The sequence below is a fragment of the Trichosurus vulpecula genome, chromosome 4 (assembly GCF_011100635.1).
Source record: "Trichosurus vulpecula isolate mTriVul1 chromosome 4, mTriVul1.pri, whole genome shotgun sequence".
In the NCBI taxonomy this organism is placed as follows: domain Eukaryota; kingdom Metazoa; phylum Chordata; class Mammalia; order Diprotodontia; family Phalangeridae; genus Trichosurus; species Trichosurus vulpecula.
This window is the reverse complement of record NC_050576.1, coordinates 394876046-394892709: the sequence shown is the minus strand read 5'-3', so window position 1 is coordinate 394892709 and position 16664 is coordinate 394876046. Positions and strand designations below refer to the sequence as shown.

At 37.6% G+C, this 16664-nt stretch overlaps 1 protein-coding gene and 1 pseudogene across 2 annotated transcripts in view; one reads left to right on the top strand and one right to left on the bottom strand.

The window, feature by feature from the left end:
* The window catches only part of RANBP2 (RAN binding protein 2), a 77676-nt gene that overhangs the window by 59276 nt on the left and 1736 nt on the right, over positions 1-16664 (top strand). The window contains exons 21-29 of one of the 2 annotated variants that reach the window (XM_036754990.1): positions 645-722; positions 2492-2659; positions 3285-3377; positions 4445-4638; positions 5325-5529; positions 10687-10791; positions 11353-11498; positions 15920-16193; positions 16302-16636. In XM_036754990.1, coding sequence (XP_036610885.1) covers positions 645-722; positions 2492-2659; positions 3285-3377; positions 4445-4638; positions 5325-5529; positions 10687-10791; positions 11353-11498; positions 15920-16193; positions 16302-16636 — 1598 coding nt within the window. The remainder of the gene's footprint in view (positions 1-644; positions 723-2491; positions 2660-3284; positions 3378-4444; positions 4639-5324; positions 5530-10686; positions 10792-11352; positions 11499-15919; positions 16194-16301; positions 16637-16664) is intronic. The other variant, XM_036754991.1, reaches the window with a different exon arrangement.
* LOC118845981 lies at positions 12188-13078 on the bottom strand (annotated as a pseudogene).

Genomic DNA, 16664 nt, shown 5'->3' with positions numbered 1-16664 from the left:
GCTGGAAAGCACCTCAGAGGTCATCTAGTCCTACCACCTCATTTTACAGATGAGGAAACTGAGGCCCACAGGGGTTAAATGACTTGCCAAGGTAACACAGGTAGTGTCAGAATCAGGTCCTGACAGTGTTCTTACTGATATACTATAACTAGAGAATGTTTAAACAGTTGCACTTAATGTTGCTTAACTAATTTGTAGAATTCACTAACTAGAAACTACTGGTTTAATGATTTATCTATAGCACATTGTAGAGTATAAAAGTCTGACATACTTATTAAAAAGTTTATTATGAGATAAATGTGGGTGCTTACCAATATTGACCTTTAACTTAGGGGTGTTGTAATGTGTACCTGAAAAAGCATAGGCAATTTGTTTTTAACTGCGTGTGGGTTTTTTTCCCAGAGGTGTGGTCAAGTATTTAAAATTGTGATTCAGTGGGAACTGATATGTAATCTATTTAATTCTTGAGTCATTGTGGGGACTGGCCTATGAAGTACTACTGGATTGGCCTATGAACTTTAGTGATTTTCTTGTGTGGGTAGGTGGGGAGGGAGGATATGTTTTTAAGAGAGAAAAGGAAAATAAAATCAAGTTTTATTTTGTCCCTCTAAACACCCGTATCCTTAACATTGTTTATTTTCTAGGATTTAATTTTAGTCTTTTTAAATCTAATCCAATGGCTTTTTGGACCAGTACCCCTTCCTCACAGCCTGAGAGCAAAGGTATACAGTGCACTCAGTGTGAGATGACTTTAGTTTTCTTAGCAGTTGGCAGTCTTTGACAAAGTAGTTTTGCTTCATAAAATTGAGTATTTAACAGTTTACAACATGCATGTTAAAGAGTGCTGGTTTAGGTGAAGATGTCTCTTGATGGTAGTTTTAACACACTGTAATGCTTGCACATAGCTGTTCTCATCGCCTTTTTTGTTTTGAGGGTAGTTAGTTATAAGCAGTCACTGCTTTTTGCTACGTTGCTTTTCACTGTTGCACTCATTTTGATACTCCCTACCTACTGTCTTCACTTCTTGGTGCCTTGTTCAGTTGTTCCCTCAATAGTGCTGGACAGTAGGAAACATACAGTCAGGAAATAATTATTACATAGTTAACTGTTGTATCTATTTTAGGAAACAGTCTTCAAGTGTTGCAAGTAAAAGATGAATTTTTGTAGGGTATTATACTTTGGTCTCCTGTATCTCCACATACATAAATATTTACTGGATTTCTTCAGGCTCCAACTTACGTAGTATATTTTGAATATAAACCTGTTAGTGAGCTCTACTGGGTGTAGGTAGTTTAAATATTTAAAAAAAATCCAAGAGCCCTTGCTGTTGAAAAAAATTAGAACTATGTTATAAACTGAAATAGGACAGCAGGAATCAGTCTTGGGCATATGATTCAGAACATTTAATTTGGAAGGGACTTAGATCCTCTCAGAATTAGCTTGCATCTTAGAAGTCCTAGAAAAATGAAATAACTTGAAAAGATTACAAAGCTAGGATCAGAACCTAGGGTCTCCTGACTTCATTTCTTATCTAATGATCAATATACTATTTGTATGTCCTTTTCCCTTATATTCCTCCAAGATAGAGTTGTGAGTATTCTTAAATGTGCTGATGAAAGAATGTCCATTGTAAAGACAGCAGGGGAAAAGGGAGAGAATTTATTTCACTTATAATCGACTGAGGAATGATCGCTACCAGGCATGAATTAATTTAATATTGTTGCTAGTCCCTTTAGCCAAATATTTATCTAGCTCTTTCTAGATCTATTTTCCTATCGTGTAAGCAAGCAGTCGTTTTTGGATCAAAAATTTTAAGTTTTTGCATGATTTTTAGCCATAGAGGTTTTCCCTAAAGGTGAAGTATTGAAGCTCAGATGAACATTTTTTGGGGGATATTCTGTGTTGGGCAGAGAGAGAGAGAGAGAGAGACAGAGAGAGACAGAGAGAGTAAGAGTGTGTGTGTGTGTGTGTGTGTGTGTGTGTGTAAGTAAAGCCTTAGTCTGGCATATAAGGAACTTTTAAACTAATACCACATAACATTTTTGGGGGATTTCTGAGATTTCCCTGCAGGTGAAAATCAAGTTTGACTTTTTATTTAGAACATATTGACTAATTTTATATTATGTTTTCCTAACTTAAGGTATTTTATCAGTTGCACGTGCATGGCTTTTTACTAGTTATTAGCATGTAAAAGGTTCTTTTATAATAATTTACATTTTATAAAGTTTAAGAATTGGATTATATGTTATTTTACCTAATTAAGTAAAAATAATTCTTCAAAACTATAAAAGATCTTATGTTTAATGAAAGTAAGAATGTGTCTCATAGAATATAAAAAAATCAAATGATTGTTTCATGAGTTTTTGGCATAAAAATGTAATGTTTTTTGTATGCCTTATTGTAGAAATTATTCTGTAGTTCTGACTTTAGACTTGAGTAGTGTTGTATTATTTAAAACCTGGGCTTTATAATTTTGCTTTATTTCTTATAGCTGAGACAAAGAAGGAAACAGAAGAACTTTCTACAGATGATGTACTCGTTGTATATGAACTAACTCCTACTCCTGAACAAAAAGCTCTTGCTGTCAATCTTAAACTTCCTCCAACTTTTTTCTGCTATAAGAATAGACCAGATTACATAAGTGAGGAAGAAGATGATGGTAAGTCCCCCCTCTCATTCCACCCTCTTGCCTTCTAGTATTGTAGAAGTATAATAAACATTTAGATATTAATATGAGTATTTAAGATGCCTCACTACAGTGTTCCAGGGTTTGTATAAGATTTCCCAAAAGTCTTAGTGCAGTTTTAAGCTATTTAAGATATTGTAGCTTAAAATGACACCAAGACTTTTGAGAAATCCTATATTTAGTTTGTTTTGTAGAATTAGAGCAATCTTAGAATCACAGAATCTTGGACTTGTAAGCAATCTTAGAGTCCGTTTAGCATATATTAAAGCAAGAATCCTTTCTGTAACATGTACATGTATATTTGTGGCCGCTATGATTTTGTTGTCTGGAAGCTCCCTTTAGTGACGAAGGTTAAACCTGTCACAGGGAGTTGCTTGATGCTAGCAGATGTCAAAGGTAGGATCTGAACAGTCTTTTTAACCCTCAAGTCTAGCATTATGTCTCATAGGTCACATTAACCCACTGGCTTCTATTAATATTACTTGAATTTAGTTGTTTTTCACTCACCATCATCACATATTCACCTTTCATCATCACATTTTGCTATCCAAATTTCCAATACTTAATCATGTTTGACGCTACCAATCATATTTTTAAGATGAAGATTTTGAATCAGCTGTCAAGAAACTTAATGGAAAGCTATATCCAGATGACCCAGATGAATGTAAAGGATCCCAAGAATTTGTAACAGGTAAACTAATGTAGAATAATGGTTATATTACTTAAACATCCTGTAGATTGATAAATCTCATAGTCTTTATTTAGCATCAAACAAAAAAGTATACATAAACTTCCATAGAGATTTATGACTTCAAACTATACAAATGACCATTGTTTTGATAAGTGAATTTTAATAAAGTTGACTATGAATGGTAAATAGAAATTATATTTATCCTATGTCTATCGTTATAAGATGTATGTGGCTAAGAGAAGGAGAAAATTACCTGCCATTATACTGGAGGGAAAATATTCTGTGGAATTGGATAAGATAATTACATCATTATACTGGAGATTATAGGAAACTAGCAACTTTTATGGAATCTAGGATTTATACTCAGCTTTCTGTTTACTTGTCTTTTGCATCATTTGTTCCAATTCATGATCTTTCCCTGAAACGTTAGAAAATCTTCCTGAACCTAGGAATCCCATACTCTTAAATTCATTTGCCCCACTTTTTTCCTCCTATTTATTTTGATATTTCTACTGTGTGATGGAACTGGACTATATTCTTCCAGTAAGTGTTAGTCTAACATACGATTTACTTTAGGCAAAACATTTTCTTTAAGTTTATCTTTAAGATAAATTCTATCAGTAATTCTATAGCAAGTTTACTTATTTGGTAGAGATAAAATAGTCCACAGAATTTAAATTAAATATACATTTTTATTGCAGTATGTTGAAAAGAGAAAAATTGTAACCTCCCTCTTTTACTGTTTATCACAGGGTGAAAGGAGAGGAATTTTTTAGAATTAATGGAGAAGGATTATTTTGATAGAGATAATGGGTACAGGGGAAAGGAGGGGAACAAAACATGCAGGGAGAAGGAAATAGTGGGAAGGAGAGGCAAGATTTGATTTTACTATGGTAAATGACTATCCCTACAAGGACATTTTAAAATCGCTACAGCCTCTATTTTGGGGGCTACTATTGGTTGGTTCGTGGAGTACATTTTGATATTACCGTATTCAAATTCTTTGACCTTAAGCTGCCTTCTCTGATAATGAATTTAAGTTGCCTTTGTTGTATTTGTTCTTGCAGGAGAAGTCGTTCCAGACCTTGATAAAGAATGTGTGATTGTCTGGGAAAAGAAACCGACATCTGAAGAAAAAGCAAAAGCAGAAACTCTAAAACTTCCTCCTACTTTTTTCTGTGGTGTTTGCAGTGATACCGATGAGGATAGCAGCCATCCAGAGGACTTTAACTCGGAGGTTCAGAAAGTCCAGGAAGCAAAAGTAAGGATATCTTTATTCTTTATTTCTTTTCTTATATAACTGGTACCTGCTACATTTAGCAGAAAGGAAAACCAAACTGATTTTTAACCTAGTGTCTCATTTTATACAGATTAGAACCTAAATTATCCTCAACTTATGTACCCTTTCATTTTCCTCATTGATTCTTTTCTCCCTTTTGCCATACTTGTGTCTTTTTTTTTCTTTTTCTGTTTCCTTACTTTGCCTTCCCTTGAATGTGCTTTAGGAGTGAACAGCAATACCCCATAACCTTTCTTAAACCTATTGCTGGGTCCCAGGTCTTATCTTAAGTAAGTTAGCATTTTTATTTTAAAGAAGGTATTGACTGAAACAGTAGATTTCTTTTAAGAATTTTTAATCTGGGGCAGCTAGGTGGCGCAGTGAGTAGAGCACTGGCTCTGGAGTCAGGAGGATCTGAGTTCAAATTTGGCCTCAGACACTTGACACACTTAATAGCTGTGTGACCTTGGGCAAGTCACTTAAGCTCAATTGCCATGCCTTCCTCCCTCAAGAAAAAAAAGAATTTTTAATCTAGGGTAGAAGAAAAGAATAAGAAATGGCACCAGAAATGTTAGTCTCTAAGCTGAGCGTGGCTAGCCAAACATTTCATAGTTTTATTTGACATTAAACATTTTTGTTTGAATTAATTTGAGTGGGTTTTTTTTTAGAAATTGCATGATGATGAAGTTACAAGTTCAACTGATACAACATCTACTAGAGAGACTAAAGTTCCTGCTTCATTCATATGTAAATCTGAAGAACCTGACTCTACTACTGAATCTTCTGATGCAGTACACAGTTCATCTGGGGCTAATGACACACCTGTAGACTTATCTAATAAAAAAGAAAATGAGGCAGACTCCACAAGCCAAGGTAAAAATTCTCCTTTTACCTGTGGATAGTTATGATTTTAGGAAAACATTTACTGAGTGACTATACATTATATTTGTGCGTTTGAGAAGAGTTATATGTTTTTTTCCTGATAATTTATAAAATTCTTCTAACATGTAAATTGTGTAATGACTTAAAGTAACAGTAACCAAAATACGGTTTACTAAATTTAGTACTGAGCTTATTTTGGTGGCTTCATTAAGATGATTACAAAAGAAAATTCTTTTGAGGCAAGATAGTATAGTTCATAATATTTTTTTTTTATTAATGCAATTTATTTATTTAACAAATTTGGTTTTCAGCATTGATTTTCACAACAGTTTGAATTACAAATTTTCTCCCCATTTCTGCCCTCCCCCCCCCACTCCAAGATGGCGTATATTCTGGTTACCCTGTTCCCCAGTCAGCCCTCCCCTCTATCACCCCCCTCCCCTCTCATCCCCTTTTCCCTTCCTTTCTTGTAGGGCAAGATAAATTTCTACGCCCCATTGCCTGTGTATCTTATTTTTTAGTTGCATACAAAAAGTTTTTTTGTTTTTGAACATCTGATTTTAAAACTTTGAGTTCCAAATTCCCTTCCCTCTTCCCTTCCCACCCACCCTCCCTAAGAAGTTGAGCAATTCAACCTAGGCCCCCCATGTATTATTATGTATAACCCTTCCACAATATTCATGTTGTGAAAGGCTAACTACATTTTGCTCCTTCCCAACCCATCCCGCTTTATTGAATTTTCTTCCTTGACCCTGTCCCCTTTCCAAAGTGTTTGTTTTGATTACCTCCACCCCCATCTGCCCTCCACTCCATCATCCCCCTGCCTTTTATTTTTTTTTTTTATCTTCCTCCCTCTTCTTTCCTGTGGGGTAAGATACCCAACTGAGTATGTATGGTATTCCCCCTCAGGCCAAATCTGATGAGAGCAAGGTTCACTCATTCCCCCCTCACCTGCCCACTCCCCTCCTCTCCTAGAACTGCTTCCTCTTGCCACCTTTATGGGAGATAATCCACCCCATTCTATCTCTCCCTATCTCCCTCTCTCAGTAAGTTACTCTCTCATCCCTTAATTTCATTTTATTTCTTTTAGCTATCTTCCCTTCATCCTCAACTCACCCTGTGTCTGCTCTCTTTCTTTTACATATATATATATACACATACATACACATACATACATATACACATAGATACATGCATACATACACATTCACTTATATATATACATAAACATATATATATGCATATATATATATGCATATTCCCTTCAACTACCCTAATACTGAGGTCTCATGAATCATACTCATCATCTTTCCATGTAGGAATGTAAACAAAACAGTTCAACTTTAGTAAGGCCCTTGCAATTTCCGTTTCTTGATTACCTTTTCATGCTTCTCTTGATTCTTGTGTTTGAAAGTCAAATTTTCTATTCAGTTCTGGTCTTTTCACTGAGAAAGCTTGAAAGTCCTCCATTTTATTGAAAGTCCATATTTTGCCTTGTAACATGATACTCAGTTTTGCTGGGTAGGTGATTCTAGGTTTTAATCCTAGCTCCATTGACCTCCGGAATATCGCATTCCAAGCCCTTCGATCTCTTAATGTAGAAGCTGCCAGGTCTTGGGTTATTCTGATTGGGTTTCCACAATATTCAAATTGTTTCTTTCTGGCTGCTTGCAGTATTTTCTCCTTGATCTGGGAGCTCTGGAATTTGGCAACAATATTCCTAGGAGATTTCTTTTTGGGATCTATTTGAGGAGGCGATCGATGGATTCTTTCAATTTCTATTTTGCCCTGTGGCTCTAGAATATCAGGGCAGTTCTCCTTGATAATTTCCTGAAAGATGGTATCTAGGCTCTTTTTTTGATCATGGCTTTCAGGTAGTCCAATAATTTTTAAATTATCTCTCCTGGATCTATTTTCCAGGTCAGTGGTTTTTCCAAGGAGATATTTCACCTTGTCTTCCATTTTTTCATTCCTCTGGTTCTGTTTTATAATATCCTGATTTCTCATAAAGTCACTAGCTTCCACTTGCTCCAATCTAATTTTTAAAGTAGTATTTTCTTCAGTGGTCTTTTGGACCTCCTTTTCCATTTGGCTAATTCTGCCTTTCAAGGAATTCTTCTCCTCATTGGCTTTTTGGAGCTCTTTTGCCATTTGAGTTAGTCTATTTTGTAAGGTGTTGTTTTCTTCAGTGTATTTTTCAGTATTTTTTTGGGTCTCCTTTAGCAAGTCATTGACTTGTTTTTCATGGTTTTCTCGCATCCTTCTTATTTCTCTTCCCAATTTTTCCTCTACTTCTCTAACTTGCTTTTCCCAATCCTTTTTGAGTTCTTCTATGGCCTGGGGCCAGTTCATGTTTTTCTTGGAGGCTTTGGTTGTAGGCTCTATGACTTTGCTGTCTTCTTTAGGCTGTATGTTTTGGTCTTCTTTGTCACCAAAGAAAGAATCCAAAGTCTGAGACTGAATCTGGGCGCGTTTTGGCGTCCTGGCCATATTCCCGACCAACTAACTTGACCCTTGAGTTTTTCAGTGGGGTATGACTGCTTGTAGATTACAGAGTTCTATGTTCTACGTTTGGGGGGGAGGTGCCAGCTCTGTCAGAGCCGCACTCCTCCTTCCCCAAGGACCCCCAGTCCAGACTGGGCTCAGATCTTCGGCAGGCTGTGCACCCCTGCTGTGATCCGCCACTTAATTCCCCCCACCAGGTGGGCCTGGAGCCGGAAGTAACAACAGCTGTAGCTGCCCCACCTCCGCTGCCCCCGGGGCTGGAAGCTGAACCGCGAACTCCTTCCACTCCCGCAGCTTTTCCCACTAACCTTCTCCGCAGTCTTTGGTGTTTGTGGGTCGAGGGGTCTGGTAACTGCCGCAGCTCACATATTCAGGGCGCTAGGGCCCCCTCCGCCCGGCTTCCGGTCTGGATCGTCCACGCCGCTCGGGCTGGGCTCTGCTCCACTCCGTTCCCAGCTCCCAGCTCCTAGCTCCCAGCTCCGTGTGGAATAGAGCTCACCCAGAGACCATCCGGGCTGTCCTGGGCTGGAGCCCTGCTTCCCTCTGCTGTTCTGTGGGTTCTGCCGTTCTAGAATTGGTTCAGAGCCCTTTTTTATAGGTTTTTGGAGGGACTCCGGTACGGAGCTCACTCTAGTCCGTGCTTACCAGCCGCCATCTTGGCTCCGCCCCCAAGATAGTATAGTTAAACAGGGGTGGGGAACCTGTGGCCTTGAGGCCACATGTGGCTCTCTAGGTCCTCATGTACAGCCTTTTGACTGAATCCAAACCACACAGAACAAGTCAAGTCACCTTAATAAAATAAAAATCCCTACTCTTGCTAGTAGAAAGAGTACCAACTCTGGAGTCAGAAAAGCCCTGGATTCAGATCCCACTTTCACTGCTTTCTATCTCTATGACTGTGGGTAACTTGCCTAACCCTGGGTAGTTTCATCTGTAAAATGAGAGGGTTGGACCAGATGACTAAGGACCCTTTCAGTTCTAAATCTATGATCCTGTGATCTGTCCTTTGAAATCATAAAACTTGAGTTGCAAAGTGACCACAATGTCCATCTAGTCTTAACTCATAGCCGAGTAAGAATCTCTTTTACACCATATGGCAAGTTTTGTTTGAAGACCTTGAGTCAGGGAAAGCATATCCTCTCCCATGGCAGTCCATACTCTATTTTAGTTCCTTCTAGTTAAGGAAGTTTTTCTGGACTAATTCTGCCTCTCTGGAATTTCTTCCATTGCCTTCAGTTCTGTCTTCTGAGACTAAGTTCAAAATATGAAAACCCTTCTTCAAATACTTGAAGGCAGTTATGATAACTCCCCCTGCATCTTTTCTTCTCCATTTCATCTTCTGATATCACAGCTGTATTTCCTTTAACTGTTTACAATTGTTATCCCTTATTTCCTCCCACTCCTCAACTTCTTGCAGTTAGGCTTCCAGCCTCACCACTCAAATAAAATAGCTCTTTAAAAAGTTGTTAATCGTCTGTTCATTGCTCAATTCAGTGGACTCAATCCTTCTTGACATTTCTGTAGCATTTGACAGTGACTATGCTTTTTTTTCTTGATACCCCCTCGCTTTCTTGGTTTCCTTCCAGTCTGGCTATTATTTCTCAGTTTCTTTTCCTGGATCATCATTGTCTTTCACTTTCTGAATGTGTTTGATTCCTAAGGCCCCCTTCTTTCTTGTAATTTCATCAGCTCTCATGGATTGAAAGATTATCTTTATACAGTTGATTCTCACATATAAATGTCTAGTCCTAATTTTTCATGATTTCCAATCCCACATCATCACCTGTCTATCAGACATTTCTAACCAAGTCTTCTATAGGTGTTTTAAACTCAGTCTGTCCAAAAAAGCTCACTATGTCTTTTTCACTTCTCCAGACTTCCTTGTTTCTGTTGAGGGTATCACTATCCTCCTAGTCACTCAGGTTCTCAAACTTGACGTTATTTTTAATCCTTCCTTTATCTTTCCATCTTCCTCCAAGTATTCATTCAGTTGAAATGTCTTGACGATTCTACGTCTATAGCATCTCTTGAATCCTTTTATTTTTCTCCCTTTAGATGGCTACTACCCTAGTTCAGGCCTTCATCACCTCTCACCTAGACTTATTGCATTAACATTCTAATTGGATTTCTTGCATCCAGTTTCTCCCCTCACTAATTCATCCTTCACACAAGTGATAAAATAATCTTCCTAAGTTCTCATGTCACTTCCTTGCTAAAGAACTTTTAGTGTATTCAAGGCCTTCACATCTGGCGCCAACCTACCTTTTCATGTTTACATTAATTTTCTTCACTCTAATTTTCCATTCAAACCAACCTACTTGTTCTTTAAATTGGCATTCTCTCTACCCTCAAGCAGAGGAGGTGGGGGTGGAGGGGAGGAGAGAGAAAAAAAAATGAAATCATGCTTTTATCACTTCCGTAGAGTGCTTGGAAGAATACTGTATGCAAGTAGTAGGTACCTAATTATTTTTGATGACTTTTGATTTCCATAAGGAAGTATGATGTTGTTATCTGATGCTGTATAGCTCTTAGAAGTTGGAAATTGAGAGTCTCTTCTATTTACCTGTCTTGGATAAAGAAGTTATCATGTTATAAATCTTCTATGAAAGATTTTCATTCTTTTTTATTTTATTTTTGATTTAGAAGTAGAAAGCAGAACAGTATCATTTGGATTTGGTACTAGTCCAGGATTGTCATTTGCGGATTTGGCTTCTGGTAATTCTGGGGATTTTGCTTTTGGTTCAAAAGGTAAGGTAACATTAGACTCAAGGCAACTCATTTCACATATTGACTGTGTTTCAGATTTGCTGTTGTTTAAAGAGCTTCAGAAGTGTCAGAAATCTAGACTCAGAGTTAATAATCATAAAGTGTTATAATGAACTAGAGGCTAGTTTCTCTCCAGTTACAGTTTTATTGATCTGGCCTCTGTCTGTTTTGGGGAGGGGTGATACGATTCTAGATTCATTGTCTCATTACCAGCATCGATTTTCTAGTAGTAAAGTAAGGGTTATATTACGTTAACTGTGCAGTGTCCCCATTTCTTATCCTGGATAATTGAAGGATATGGGTTCAACACTGTTTTATCTAGGCCCTAGCCTCAGTTTACATTCCGAGTTGTTTTCAGTACTAAGAATTTTAAATAGAAGTCCTCTAGTAAATATGTTTATAAGGAATAAATGCCATATATCATATATTAGATTCCTTATGATGAAGGGTTTAATTTCCATCTATATGTCATTTGGCAAAGAATTCAGAATTTATGACTTACAGTAATGAATATCTAAATATCTTTAAAAATTTATTTCTTAGATAAAAATTTCCAGTGGGCAAATACTGGAGCAGCTGTGTTTGGGAAGCACGCAATCAGTAAAGGTGGAGAAGATGAAGAAGGTAGTGATGAAGAAGTTGTACATAATGAAGATATACATTTTGAGCCAATTGTGTCTTTACCAGAGGTAAATTAGTTATTGATTAACAAGATGTCAGTAGCTTATAATGGCATGTATTTTTATAGTGATTTAAATTTTCCAAAGCCCTTTACATTTCTTTATCTCATTTGATCCTCATAACTTGAGGTAGGTAACATATATTATAGCTATTTGACTCAACACCATGAGGCATTTAATGATTAGAGATTTTAAATGACTTGTCCTCTGTAAACCCTTTAGTTGCTGAGTATCAGCCCCATGATACTTATTTAAGTTTTAAAATGCCTGTTGATTTTGAGCCTCCCAAAAAAACCCACCTTTTGACATTTTAATATTTTTGTTTTGTTTTGTCAGGACAATTGGGGTTAAGTGACTTGCCTAAGGTCATACAGCTAGTACATGTGTCAAGTGTCTGAGGCCGCATTTGAACTCAGGTTCTCCTGACTCCAGGGCCGGTGCTGTACTCACTGCGCCACCTGGCTGCCCCCATTTTAATATTTTTGAACAAAGACCTTATGTCAAGCTTATGCTTGTAAAATATCATCCATTACACAGGCAGTTTTTCAGACTATTTATCCTTTGGTTTTGAAGGATCTAGTGATAGGGAAGGAACAGCATTTTATTTTAGTTTCATCTGTGTAAAGTGTTTAGCCATCAACACATTCTAAATACAAGTTATTAAAGATTACTTATTTTTATTTTTATTTATTTATTTGCTATTCCAAATATTTTAATAAGAGTTCTCTGGAAGGCTTTTGAAACACCAGTTTGTGAGGATAAACTCCGTTAGAGAGAGAGAATACAGAACGTAGGTAGCCACGGGGCTGAGGGATTTTCTTGATTTGGGGCAGGATCTGAGAGTCCACTGTTTTCTGATCAGCCTTACACTGGTCTGTAATCTTGTATTTCTCTTTTTCTGTGTCAGAAATCTCTCCTTCTTGGTGTCTAGGTTTATGGAGCCTCTTCTTCTTGAAGTAAGCATCAGTAAAATGATGTGAAATTTTTACACCTGAAAGGTTAACCCTGGTAGAGGTGGCAATGACAAATTTCTGATGGGTCCTTCTCAGAGGAACACGGTTGATGGTCAGAGGTCCAGTCACCAGTAGCAAGCAACTAGCCAGCTGCTTCAGGAAAACCACTCGCTTGCCCCTGTGGCGGCCAGTGAGCATGATCAGACTGGTGCCTGACTTGATGCTAGCTCGAAGTCTCCTCACATGCTGGCTGAAGGGCTTTTTGCCATGACTTAGCAGCTTTCCAGGCACATCCTCAGTCGGGTAATACCGAGGCATTTTGCAAATCTTTACCACATGGGTTCCTCCACTCTTATCACCACCAACTGGCTTTGAGATAGTAGCAGGCACCTTCTCTTTCTTTTTCCTTTCAATCTGGGTTTTTGGTGCAGCATACTTCCGCTTGTACATGGCTCTCTGGGAATGCATTGCAGACCTGGAGTATCTACCAATCCCTCGGGCCAGGACTGGGTTCCGACTGCAGTGCTTTCAAGGCTTTTTCACCACCTCTTCAGCCACATCTTCCTTTTTGTTCTCTTTTTTTTCTTTTTTGACCTTCTTTTCCTTTGGTTCCTTTGGGGGCTTTTTATCCACCATCTTGAGAGAAGGAGATTACTTATTTTTAAATGAAAGCCTGTCAGATTCTTCAAGACTCTCTCAAGAGAACATACGTGTTTAAAAAAACATAAAAACAAGCTAAGAATTAGAAGTAGGGTTTTTCTTTTTTCCTCTTTTTTCTTTCCTCTTTCACTTCCCTTCTCTTTTCTTTTCTTTTTTTTCCCCACTTCATAGCATACATAGGGAAAGATGCTTGTTTTTATCAAAACATTGCTGCCCATGTGCTTATTCAAAGTCTTTATCCTTTCTCAACTGTAGTCTTGTAGCTGCACAGCCTTTAGTATTTTTTGCTTCGATTAGCTTCCTAATATAAAAGTCTCTTACCCTCTTCTCTTTCCTCAAATCTGTCAACCTCCATTACAGAAATTCCTATATACAAGGAGGACAGCTTGGAGAGGGGGGAAAGTAGGATCTCTATCAAGTATTTGGTCCTGATGTGAAAAAGGGATAAACTTTGTTTCAGACCTATGAGCAATGGATAGAAGCTAGATGTAGGTAGACTTCAGTATAAAGAGAAAAAGCTTCCTAACCATTACAGGTTCTTCTGAAGTAGAATAGTCTATAGCAGGAGACAGTGGGGCTCCCCTTTACTAGAGGCCTTCAAACTAGCTGGGTGACCCATTGTCAGGGATGTTGCAAGTACCAGGTGGTCTCTATCACTTTGAGAGTTTTTCTGAACGTGTGATTTGATTTGATTTGATTCTGTAATTCCATATGTGACAGGGCCAGAATTTGAACTCAGACCATTGTTTTACTATATGTTCTTTTCTATATTCCTAGCAGGTTATATCACAAAATAAATCTGACTGATATAATTTCTTATTTACTGAAAATTGATTCATGTCTTTTCAGAATTTAAAACTCTGAAGGAATTATCTTGTATTTATTTGATTCAACAAAAATTATTGCAAATAATAATCTTAACAGTTTTCTCAGAAATATTTTTGTTCATGATTTAAGAAGTCCAAATGATGCCCTATACCAAATGTTTGCCTTATATAGATGTTGCTTAATAGATGTTATATGTGAAATGGAATGTCTGGGATAGTACTGAGGACTGTTCATTTTCTTTTTTTTTTTTTTTTAATTTTTAGTATACAACATTCGGGTTCTACATAAATTTTGAGTTCCCGATTTTCTTTCCTCCCTCCCCCCCCTCCCCAAGACAGCATGGAGTCCCATATAGCTTCCACGTATAACTTCGCATTGAATTAATTTACACAGTAGTCAAGTTATGGAGAAGAACTGTGATCAATGAAATGAATCATGCGAAAAGAAACAGGACCAAAAAAAAAACCAACCCAAAAACAAAAACAAAAGAGACAGAAAAAAAAAGGGGGGGAAAAAGGCTAGCGTGAAGTGTGCCTCAATCTGCATTCAAACTTCATAGTTCTTTCTCTGGATGTAGATAGCATTCTCCATCGTGAGTCCCTTGGAGTTGTCTTTGTACCTTGTGTTGCTGAGAAGAGTGAAGTCTGTCAGGGTTGGTCCTCACGGAATCCATATATCTGTAGTTGTGCAAAACGTTCTCCTGGCTCTACTCCGCTCACTCAGCATTATGTCGTGTAGGTTTTTCCAGGTTGTTATAAAGTCTGTATCATCCACATTTCTTATGGCATAATAGTATTCCATTACCTTCATGTACCACAGCTTGTTCAGCCATTCCCCAATTGATGGGCATCCCTTTGATTTCCAATTCTTGGCTACCACAAAAAGAGCCACTATAAATATTTTTGTACATATGGGTCCTTTTCCCGCTTTTGTGATTTCTTTGGGATACAACCCTAGAAGTGGTATTGCTGGGTCAAAGGGTATGAACATTTTTATAGCCCTTTGGGCATAGTTCCAAATTGCTCTCCAAAATGGCTGGATCAGGTCACAACTCCACCAGCAATGTAACAATGTTCCAATTTTCCCACATCCTCTCCAGCATTTATCATTTTCCTCTTTTGTTATTTTGGCCAATCTGACAGGAGAGATGTGGTATCTAAGAGTTGTTTTGATTTGCATTTCTCTAATCAGTAGTGATTTAGAGCATTTTTTCATAGACTGTTCATTTTCTGAGTAATATCCTAGGTCACCACTTATATTGAAATTACAATTATTTATCCCCTTAATTCACAAGACAGCTATTTGATAATTTTAAAACTCAAGAAAATGTATCAAGTTTCTATTCTCTAAACCATAAGAAAATGTTACTTTGTCAACAAACTGAGAGTTTGGTCGACTTCAGCTATTAGCTGATTTTCCACATCAAGAATAGGTAACATTTTAAAAGTGCTTTTATACCCAAAGCAGCAGTTCATATAGGTTCTTGAAATGTAAAGCATTTAATTTCTAGGAGAAAAAGATAAGCAAAAGGTGGGAAGAAAATCTGTAATTCCTGTCAGTGGCCTACCCAATGTAGTATACTGCTAACACTAAAAGGTGCTACTGAAATACTGTTACAGTACATGCCTTTACCCAACCCCCCCCCCCCCCCCCCCCCATACACACACATACAGAGCTTAAAGCAAATCTCAAGAATGGTCGCTTGGAATTTGTGGTACTTAACCACTTGGTTTGTAGTAGTAGTCAACAAGTAGAGTAGGACATGATAGCTACTAGTCATATGATACGTTACATATTATTAATCATGTTCTAACCGCAGCCTTCTCTGGTGGGTAATGCATGTTGCACTGATGACACAGTTGTGGTGCAGACAATCTGAAGGACATGTCACTAGTAACATTGGGGCTGGGATTCAACCCAGCAGTCAGTCAGACCTCAGTGTCGCAGTTGTATAAAAAACAAAATGTCCTTTCTGTTTGTCTGTTTTAGGTGGAAGTGAAATCTGGAGAAGAAGATGAAGAAATTTTGTTTAAAGAAAGAGCTAAACTTTACAGGTGGGACAGAGATGTTCTTCAGTGGAAAGAGAGGGGAGTTGGAGAGATAAAGATCCTTTTCCATACAATGAAGAACTATTATCGAATCCTTATGAGAAGAGACCAAGTCTTTAAAGTTTGTGCAAATCATGTTATTACCAAAGCAATGGAATTAAAGGCCTTAAACGTTTCAAACAATGCTTTAGTTTGGACTGCTACAGACTATGCAGGTGAGTTTTAGTAACCTTAACAATACTCTTTTGAGTTCAAGTCTTGTATATGACATAGAAACTATTCATGAGATTCAATGCCATTAAAAATCTTTTTTTGGCTTCTAGATGGAGAAGCAAAAGTTGAACAGCTTGCAGTCAGATTTAAAACTAAAGAAATGTCTGATTCTTTTAAGAAGAGATTTGAAGAATGTCAGGATAATTTATCAAAACTGCAGAAGGGACAAGTATCACTTGTAGCAGAGTTGTCACAGGAAACAAATCCTGTGGTATTTTTTGAAATATTTGCTGATGATGAACCTCTGGGACGTATCACTATGGAACTATTCTCAAACATTGTACCCCAAACTGCTGAGAACTTCAGGGCACTGTGCACAGGAGAAAGGGGCTTTGGTTACAGGAACTCAATTTTTCACCGTGTAATTCCAGATTTTGTTTGCCATGTAAGTATGAGCCAAGACTCTGTCTTAG